This window comes from Alligator sinensis, unplaced genomic scaffold, assembly GCF_000455745.1.
Source record: "Alligator sinensis unplaced genomic scaffold, ASM45574v1 scaffold1141_1, whole genome shotgun sequence".
Lineage (NCBI taxonomy): Eukaryota > Metazoa > Chordata > Crocodylia > Alligatoridae > Alligator > Alligator sinensis.
In genome coordinates, this window is record NW_005842650.1 from 596142 (window position 1) to 606676 (window position 10535).

The 10535-nt window shown below is 41.6% G+C and overlaps 1 protein-coding gene across 8 annotated transcripts in view; it reads right to left on the bottom strand.

The window, feature by feature from the left end:
- Positions 1–444: 444 nt before the first annotated feature.
- Positions 445–10535, bottom strand: part of SPATA7 (spermatogenesis associated 7) — a 56333-nt gene continuing 46242 nt past the window's right edge. For all 8 annotated transcript variants that reach the window (XM_025215559.1, XM_025215560.1, XM_025215561.1 and 5 more), the window contains 5 exons: positions 6521–6591; positions 4940–4993; positions 3417–3494; positions 1985–2042; positions 445–1291 (listed from right to left, as the gene is read on the bottom strand). In XM_025215559.1, coding sequence (XP_025071344.1) covers positions 803–1291; positions 1985–2042; positions 3417–3494; positions 4940–4993; positions 6521–6591 — 750 coding nt within the window. In that variant the 3' untranslated portion in view covers positions 445–802. The remainder of the gene's footprint in view (positions 1292–1984; positions 2043–3416; positions 3495–4939; positions 4994–6520; positions 6592–10535) is intronic.

A 10535-nucleotide genomic window follows, 5' to 3' on the forward strand; every position in this document is an offset into this window, starting at 1 on the left:
CAAAGGCCATGCTTGAGTGTCTGCTGTTGTGATCACATATACATAGATTGTTTTTTGATTTAGATTTTACTTCAAGGTGAATAGGTATTTTTGATGCAGAAAATGTATTACTAACAGAATGCTCATTAACTCTCACAGTATTGTAAGAGGGCAACTGGATTTGCAAGGCTCATCTCCTGTAGGAACTTAGGAAGACAACTTTGAAAAATGGGCCGGGAGTTCTAAGTGCAGATACCTCCTCCCCTCCACCTCACGGTTGATGAAATGGTCTGTGCTCACTTTGCAAGCTTCCTACAGGTTTATGCACTGTGGGGTTTTTTTATGCTTGTCTGCATTAAATTGTTCTTGGAAAGTGATACAGACTTCCCAGCAACTCCTGAAAATATGATGATCTTAGCTCTTGATGGCATGTTATACCAGAAATGTGTTTACAATGGTGCAGGTACTGCATTCATTTATTATAAATAAACAATAAATAGTATAAATTATTACATCTTCAATAAATCTAAAAATATATATACTCTAATTTTAGCAGTGTCAGCAGCTAGTTCCAAAATTGTACTCTTAGCTTAAATTATAAAAACATTCTTTTTGAACAATAACTTTTAAACCATTACAGCTTATGTTAGTACCTAGATCAGTTAATGCCTGATTGATAATACTTGTACCCCTCTTGTGAGGCTAATAGCAGCGTTTGAATAGGAAAGTTGAAGATAAAAATTAATGATTCACTAGTATTTATTTGACAAACATTGGCTCTCCACAGTACTGTCTGCATTACTGTTTTGCAGTTAATTCTGGTCTATTCTTCTACATAGTCATTTGAGATTTGAAGGGCCTCTGCAAAGCTTTCTTCAAGATCATCAAGTTCCTTATTGGTTTCAAAGTCACTCTCACAAGTGGTTGAGTTTAATGTTGGCTCCAAAGAGTGTGAAATATCTGGGACAGATTCAGATTTCACTGAAGAGTAAGGATCTGTTCCAATGCTCACTACTTCAGTAAGATCTTTTGAAAAGCCATTCTGGCCACATATCTCCTCTGGAGTTTCACAATATGACTGGGGCTTTAATTTGTTTAGATCCTTTGATAATAAATCCATGGCTTTTAGGAACTCACTGCTCTTCGTAATCTTATTCTGCCCTTGATTTTTGCTGGTAATTTGAAGCTGATCCATGGTTTCAAACTTTTCCAGATCAAATGCCTCCATATTCCCATTGACTTTCTCAGATTTCTCCTCTGTGCTACAGCCTAGGTCCACTTTGAGGACATCCAGTAGGTGGCGCATTTTGTTCTAGAATTTAAAGGAAGAAATATAATGCTTAAGTTTAGTGATGGGTCAACTGCTTGCAGGAGTAAGATCGAATTTGTAGCTGATTTTTATTCTGTAAATCAAGGGTCAATAATTACAGCCCATGGAGATGTGGCTTTGGCAACATTTGGCAGCAGGGAGCTCTGCTCGTACTGTACCACAGTTGGGTACTGGGGGCTTTGATGGAGGGGAGGTGCCCAGGGCTTTAGTACAGGGGGAACGCTCTCTGTGCCATGCTGTGGCTGGGCATCAGGGAAAAGCGGAGGAGATGGCCCAGTCTGCCTGGGTCACTCTGGCAGGAAAACACTGCAAACACCTGCTGTGAATGTCTGAATTATTTTAATGACCTTCTTCTAATTGGAATGTTCGGTTTGGCCAAATGTTAAAGGAAAGAACGGATACTCGAAAGCAAGTGACTAATCTTTTCTTATTATTACTATGCTGCAAACCATCATCAAGTTCCTGAAATAACTGCTGTCTGGGTATGAGACTATACGTGATGTGGGCAACCTAAGTGGCATGCTATCACAGTACCAATCCACAATCTTTTATTCTACTAGTGGATCTGCACTGAGTGGCCTGGCTACGTTTACGAGCTTGCCATTATCAAATGCCTTTTGATGTCACTGACAGAAATGGGGAATGTTACAGACCCTGCTCCGAGAATGGACTTACCTCATCCAAACGGTGCCTGTTTTCTTCTATGTGACGCTCAAACAATCGTTCCAGTACTCTAAAACAAGCAGACAAAGCTCAGTCACAGTATCGTCAGGAAATGTTTGAAACAAGTCTAGAGAGTTATGATTCAAACTCCAGAATTTTCATGATTTTTCTTGCTTGGATAGCCTTAATTATGCTCAGTTACAGAAAAACCCATACTGAGCCTTCACGCTACTCGACAGTTGCTTGGTGAACAAGTGCCCGTCAAAGCAACAGCCAGTAACCTTCAGGATACATGTGAACTCTGGCTGGTAGGCCGTACCCTGTTGGAACTAACCTCAACTCAGTTAAAGCAAGTGGAGAGCTAGTTCCTGTTCCAGCTCAGTGAAAAGATCTCTGTACTCCCTTTTCCAGAGACTGAGAAGTAACTGCTAGCCTAACACTCCAAAGACAGAATCAGGGGAAAGCAGCTCAGTACCCTATTTCTTGGTACTAGCTGTGCCTCTTTTCTACCTTATCCAAAGAGAAAGAACCAGATCGGAAGGAAGGAAGCAAGTGCTATTTCATGCACTTTGAAATTCATAATACGAATCTGTGCTACTGGTTGGGAACCCATCACTTAAAAAAAAGTACAGGAGAAAGAGGTTGGTGCCTTGTGATCAACTAATCATAACTAGGAATCACTCCTGTGATATGGTTATGAAAAAGGCAAGGGCAATTCTATGATATATATGGTGATATATTCCAGAAGAAATAGGGACGTACTGATTACATTATACAAGGCACTGGTAAAACCACACTTGAAATACTGCATACAATTTTGGTCACCCACGTTCCAGAAAGATGAAGTCAAACTGGAACAGATGCAGGAAGGGACAGTAGTCTAAGAAAGGGGAACAGAGAGCTTATTTTGCACGAAGAGACTAACAGATGTTGCCTGGTTTTGTGTAGAGGGGTTAGGAGCAATGCAATTACTTTGCACGTCAGCAAAGTAAACATGTAGGAAGAAGACCCATTTAAGGTAAAGGCCATCCCTGACAGAAGAAATAAGCTTTGGTTAGAAATTAGCTGAAGGTTTCTAAGCCATCAGAGGAAAGGGATTCCAGCACAGCCTCCCAGGTGTCATGGGGGCAAAAACTATGGTTCTATGTTAGAGCTTGATCGGTTTATGAACCATGTGATATGGTTGCCTACAACTGTAGGGGATTAGACCAGATGACCCAGAAATTGCCCTCCAGCCCTTTGTTTCTCTGTCTAGGGGAAAGGAAGGGCAAACAGAGAGATGGAGAATAATATTTTTAAAAATATATTTAACAGAAGATTAAATGCTAACACTTATTCTAAAAAGGTCACACCAGTGTTGGAGACAAGTGCCATTTCACATAGCTTACAGGATCTGGTCTGTTCAAACACAGTAATTGTGAACTTGAAAATAAAGATATCCAACCTGTTGGAAAATAATCCGAGCTTAAGAATTTCATCTGTTACTTCTTCAATGAAAGTCAGATACAGCAGCTCTTCCTCTCTGCACAAAGAACAGAAAATCCATTATGAATATATAAAAGTAGAGACATCTATCAGAGTGGAGCAAGTAACTTTATCTGATCAGGGAAATAATTTACAAACTCCAAGAAGATCAACGCACTTTTGGCTCTTGGCACTATCTCTTAGTTCAGTGACCATCAGGTCCCAAGCTTATCAACCTCTAAATGACTAAAACAAACCTTAGAAGTTCAGATACCTCTGTGATTGTAACTGACCTTGCTTAACAGCTGCAAAACCACCTACGCATCTAAATTTATTAGTTGCATTTATTGCTGCATACACTTTAGCTTTAGAAGATCTCCACACACTGGACTTGGGCTCAGAAGAAATCCAGACCAGTCACTTAAAGGTCTCACTCCTGCCTAAGCTCTGCTGCAATCCAAATCAGTTCTGGAAAGTGCATAAACTTAACATTCCTGAATCAGGGAAAAACTCCACCAAGTACATATTTGGTGCTGAGAGCATGGATTCAGCTTAAAAGAAAAACAGTGGTCATGGTGACTGCTGAAATTTGACAGACTGTCAATAGTTCTGGTAAAAATTTCTTTATGAAATAACATTTAACGTTTCTACAGGTTATTTTAATTAAGTATTTATAAAATTGTACTAGAAGCATTGTACAAAATGTATAGAAAGGCAGTTAGAATGACATGCATTTGGCTGGAGTACTTTTAACTGGGCTAGTAAGGGAGTAATTCTAGCTGCTCCAGGCTGCTGGGATCTAGTTGACACTAGCAAAGAACAACTTTTTCCTTCAATTTTATTTCCAAAGATTTCCAACTACATTATCATATTTTGGGGTGTCTGCTTTCCCGAAACTGGACAGATCCAGCCTGCCACTCACCTATACACCTACTTTACCTTTCCACAACTGAGAAACTCCTTTCTACCTGCCTTGTTTACCTTTATTGCTGGGCTAAAGCTGTTACAAATTAATCTTCTTGCAGTTATTTAATACCTTTATTGCTTATTAGCATACCAGACTCTTTTTTTCTGTCTAGTTCTTAGCACATTCCAGCCTAACAAAGCCAACCTTTAGTGCTTGCTCACACTAAAACTTTGGTATCCTGGAAATTCAGTCCATGCTTGTATATAAGAACACACAAACACAACACTCCCTACTACATAACCTATATCGTGAAAAGTTTCTCTGCTCCTGCTACTTGTTTCCCATCTGATGTGACATTATACGTCTGTTCTCTGGAAACACTTGCTGCATGTCAATAACAAGAAAAGAACATGGGGAATAAGCATCAGGAGCTTTAGATCTCTGCAATAAAACAGATCTAGTCTGGAAAACTGGTTCTGTGAATAATACTTCAGCTACTGTTTAACTGATTTCTTTGTTTGCAACCATGCCTGTTCCAGGACATTCAGTGATGTGCCAATTTATTCCAACTCAAAGAAAGGCAAAAATATACTTACTCAGCCTGGATTTTAATCCTTGCTGAAGACTGCTCAGAATATGAGGATGTCTCCCTAGTCAGAAAATAGAACAGTGAAAAACAGCATTAAGCAATGTCCTAAAAACAGCTAATTCTCCTGCAATTCACCCTCTTTCTTGAGCTGCCCCTCTGCCAAAAGCATATACCAAAGCATATGACAACATGAGCAAGTTACTGTGAATTAATTTACTGGATGAACTTACAGCCCACCAGCTTCTCTGCAGCACCTGTCCATGTGTGCTGTCTTCCCTGTGATATATGGGAGGTAGAGTAGATTGCGCCTCAGTAAAAATGGGGTTAACTATCTCACATTAAATGGAGTAATTGAAGTTTATACCCTAACTTACCTTACCTTGTTCATATAGCCATAGATAGCCACATCAAAAATAACATTAATCCTACTGCGTAATGACAGTTTTGCTCAATCAGTGAGGGTTATGCCCCTCATCCATTTCACTTATCTAAAAAACACTGCTTGCTCCATCAGGAAACGCCATATCTTACTTTCAAGCTAGAAGAGATCTTCCTTCCCATCCTCAGTAAAGTAAAAAATCTAATAGTGGTGCAGACAGAACCCATGTCATTAAGATGGAAGGTGTCTCAGAATGGAAAAAGTCCTAATATTACTCTGGAGCATGGGATTTAGGCACCCTGGGTAGATTCTAGCCATACATATTTATTTTTAGCCTCTATAAAGATTGCAAGTAGATAAAGAATCATCATCTGACACAACTGGTGTTTTTGCCTAGCAAAATATCAACCTTCAGAGCATGAAGGAGGGCAGACTGAGAGTCTGGCTGCGTGGTGTATGCAGTAATACAGAGGAGTTTGTCAGCTATGGTGGGCATAGTGCCAAAAGGCAGGTGAAGCTGTGGCAGGGATGCAAAGTTAGGATTGTAAAAAAGCAGGGAAAATAGCTATGAACAAAAGGGAGGAAAAAAAGCCCAAGTCTTATCCACCTGATCTAATATCACGACTCCCTGCTGAAGGGAGGTAGGAATCTAGTCCTAGGAAAACTGGCAGCATGTGACCTTGGTTCAGCAGGGAGAGATTAAATTTTGATTATAAGATGTCTGGGGTCCTTTTTCCTCTGAAAGACACTCTACACCCATGTCCTTATGTGAAGCTGTATCAATAATGTCCACCATCATCTTACTGAAAGAAATACTGAGTTTGCAAGTTTTGCTCTTAGTTCACATGCCCATAGGGAATTAAGTGTAATGTTGGCATTGTCAGCCTCAGTCCTGCCTAATAGGAACCACTGCTCAATAAGCATGGGAAAACTGGGTACAAGAGCATAGCAATTTCCATGATAAGAGATGCTGTAGTACATACAGATTTAGTCATATATTTCAAAAGTATCCCACTCAACTGGCTTCAGAATGGAACTTTATCATAAGGAAAATGTGAATATTATTATGGATAAAATTATTAATCTTCAAAAACACTCTGCTAGATGAAGGAACTCAGAGAGAGAAACAGCAATTGTGGCTAACAAGCCTAAGCAGCTGTAGGACAAGCAATAAAGAACGTTTCAAAACTGGTTTCCTACTGCATGCACCTTGATAAAGAATAGTGAAACACATCCATTCTTCCCTCAGGCTCATCTGTTGCAGACTTCACATCTTCAGCCTACAATGCAGAGATAATACCTTTATTACTGAAGCAACGATACACAGAAGACAAGGACCACATTTGACCACAAGGGATCAGGGAATGAGAAGAAAATGACCATAAGGAAATACCTGCTTCAAAACTTGGGATAATTCTACTGTGAAAATCTTATATAAGCATGTGCCTCAGAAAATGTATTAACAATATTTTTAATACAATTTTATTAAAAACACTTTGGTCTAAAACTGTAAGCATAAAGCATGTGCACCCAAGAATGCAGGAACACTTGGGTGAAAGTACATAATCAGGAGTACTTTCCAAATATTCAACAAAACCTTTATGAAGGGAGTGTCAAAGGTAAAATGAAGCAGCTGTCAGTTAAGGGCCTAATTCTCAGATGGGCTCAGCACTTCATACTCTAGTTGAAAACAGTAGATTTGTGGGTGGCTCATCTCTCCTGAACAGTAGGCCAAAGATGACCTCCCAAAAATGTGCCCAGTAGAATGTGTGGTAGTCAAGTAATAAGGCTTGGCACTTGTAACCAATAGCCTACAGCATGTCATTTCAGTCACTCAGCTTGAAGATCAAGTTGTCTACTGCCTGCATTTTAAATGATGACACCCAGAAAAGGGCACTATATGGCTTCCTTTCCCTTTCTCAACAGCCAAGAAAAATAAACTAATGTAAAACCAAAATCTTCCGATAACCTTGAGGAAAGCTTTCTTAATAGGGTTCAAGTTACATCTGGACCTGTCTTTACTCAATTCAGATGAAGCCACCTCGGAACAGACAGAAGTACTTGCTTTATTCATAATCAGAAACATAAAGGGTCCTGCAAAATCCAAATCAGGCAAGTAACTCTATTAACTTTGAGAGGACTTGTGTTTAAAGACTTCTTGTCAGTGTACTGGCTGTGGATGAAATCCAGCGCATGTTAAAGTATCTGTATGAGGAACCTAAATTCCATGTCAAGCTCTTCCATGGGAAAACTGAGCAAGATGGGAAAAGGTTACAACAATTTGAAGCCAGGGAAATTATTTCATCTCTTCAAAGGGAGAGGGAGATTAAAAAGAAAGGGAGGAGGTTAGACGTCCATTTCACTTTACCTTTATAACAAAAAATGTATTCAAGACTCCCAAAATAGAAACATACTGCAGTGCTATTGGGAAGTCCAGATAACCAGGATTTATGTTCAGCTATAAAACCCCCACCATAAACAGCATCAGTCAATACCATGATACAAACGTTAGTAAGAATTCTCTGGTATCAGAAATGAATGTATACACCATTGTAGTTACTGTCACAAGACTACATATTGTATCTGAGGGACAGATTCTACCACCCTTGCTCAGGCATAGTACCTTAGAACAACATCCAGCAGAGCACTCAAGGACATAAAGCAGGATATAGGCAGAATCTGGGCACCAAGCTCCACAACTGGCATAACAAGGAGTAATGGGCACAAGTTGCCTACACGGTCAGATGGATTGCAGATTGGCTGAAGGGTCGCACTCAGAGGGTGGTGGTGGATGGATCATACTCGACTTGGGGGGAGGTGGGTAGTGGAGTCCCCCAGGGCTCGGTCCTGGGGCCTGCGCTGTTCAATTTCTTCATCAGCGATCTTGATGTTGGGGTGGAAAGCAACCTGTTTAAATTCGCTGATGACACCAAAATTTGGGGGGAGGTGAGCACGCTAGCAGGGAGAGAGAGATTGCAGAAGGATCTGGATAGGTTACAGGGGTGGGCAAACAGGAACAGGATGTGTTTCAATACGGACAAGTGCAGGGTGCTGCACTTGGGTAGTAGGAACCAGCAGCACACTTATACGATGGGGAACTCCCTACTTGAGAGCACGGAGGCGGAAAGGGATCTTGGTGTCATTATTGACTCCAAGATGAACATGGGCCGACAATGCGAGGTCATGGTTGGCAGGGCTAACAGGACCTTGTCGTGCATCCACAGGTGCATCTCGAGTAGAGCCAGGGAGGTGATCCTCCCCCTCTATGCGACGCTGGTCAGGCCGCAGCTGGAGTATTGTGTCCAGTTCTGTGCGCCCCATTTCAGGAGGGATGTGGACAACATGGAGAGGGTCCAGAGGAGGGCCACCCGCATGATCCGGGGACAACAGGGCAGACCCTACAGTGAGAGACTGCGGGACCTGAACCTATTCAGCCTCCACAAGAGAAGGCTGAGGGGGGACCTGGTGACCGTCTATAAACTCACTAGGGGGAACCAGAAGGGTTTGGGGGAGACGCTGTTTCCCCTAGCCCCTGCTGGCATAACAAGGAGTAATGGGCATAGTTGATGGAGAGGAGGTACAGATTGGACATCCGAAAAAACTACTTCACAGTTAGGGCGGCTAGGAGCTGGAACCAACTTCCAAGGGAGGTGGTGCTGGCCCCTACCCTGGGGATCTTTAAGAAGAGGCTGGATACTTACCTGGCTGGACTCATTTGAGTCCCGTTTTTGTTTTTAGGGTGGTTTTTTGTTTGTTTGTTTGTTTGTTTGTTTTTTGGGTTGTTCTCCCGCCCTGGCGGGGGGGCGGGCTAGAAGATCTATTAGGTCCCTTCCGACCCTGAAACTATGAAACTATGATCCAAAATTGCTGCTCAGCTGCTTCCTAACCCAGGAGGTACCTAAATTGCAATGTGCCTTATTTTGACTTTAACATATTTTGGATGCCAGGAACTGAACCTCTCGTGTGTGCCCAGAACTGCCTATGCATGAGCAAATTGATGTTCAGCTCATGAAGAACCCCAGATGGGATCCAGAAACTAGGGCAGTGATACTCAACCAGGATGCTGGGCATGCTGGGGTGCTGTGAGAAAATGCCGCAGGAAATGTAAGGAAATAAGGCTCAGGATCTCCCTGCCTGCCCTTTCTGCAAGGAGGTTAGGACTGTAATAAATAAATCAGGTTGCTGCTTTAATTTAAAAAAAAATTATGGAGGGGTGCCTTCAGTCTTCTGAGGGGTGCCTTGAGTCTAAAAAGGTTGAAAACCACTAAACTAGCATTCCTCCCATGAAGTCCCTTGAGGAGCCTGATATAGGTTATTGTTATTCTGCTATTACTCTCTACCCTTCCTGTTGAAATTGTACTACTGTGCAGAATGCAACATACATTAAACTTGAGAGAGAGCAAAAGGAAACCTCACTGTATATCTTAGCAGTTAGGTCATTAACTTGGGAGGACAGTCCTGGGTTCTGGTCCCTGCTTCAAGGACTGTTTAAGCACCCTGTCCAGTGACTGTTTAAAGTACAATATAAAAGCCACCCTGGAAGCAAGATGCTGAACATGTGCTCCTGTTTATGAATGCTGCACCCAAAGCCTTATTTCTTATTTGCACCTGCTTTTACCTATACGGTTACTTGTACACACCACAATTTTTGCCCTTTCATGCACTGAAACTGCATGTTTGTTTGCATGAACAGGATTTCCTGATGCTTTAAAAGTCTTTGTTGTGCGTTAAACTAAAACTCCTTGGATGTAGTTTAGTTTGGCTCACCGGGAATTAAAGTGTTGTGTCCATGGATTTGTTGCATGCAAACATAAAGGCACTCAAAGACATGTAACGAGCCTCTTTGTCCACCAGATAACACGGCAACTTTTTCATAGTTCACCCCTTCAAATTGCTTTCACTTTCAAATTGCTTCCATTTTTTTTTCTTGCGTGGTTTTGGCTCCCCGCTTCCACAGCTACGTGACTGGGCATGGGAGGGGGGGGGGCCTCTAGGGTGGGGAGAGGCAGCGTTGGACCATCCTGCTCTCCTGCAGCACTGGCCAGGAACCTAGTTTAATTTGTTTGAAAACCTAGTGCGTGTAAGCACAGATGTGATGCTCTAAGGCTTTATTCGTTTGAAAACCTAGTGCATGTAAACACAGATGTGATGCTCTAAAATAAACAAATTTAAATTTTATAAACCTATTTAATGAGAATTAAAACCTGTGGTGTGTACAGGCGCT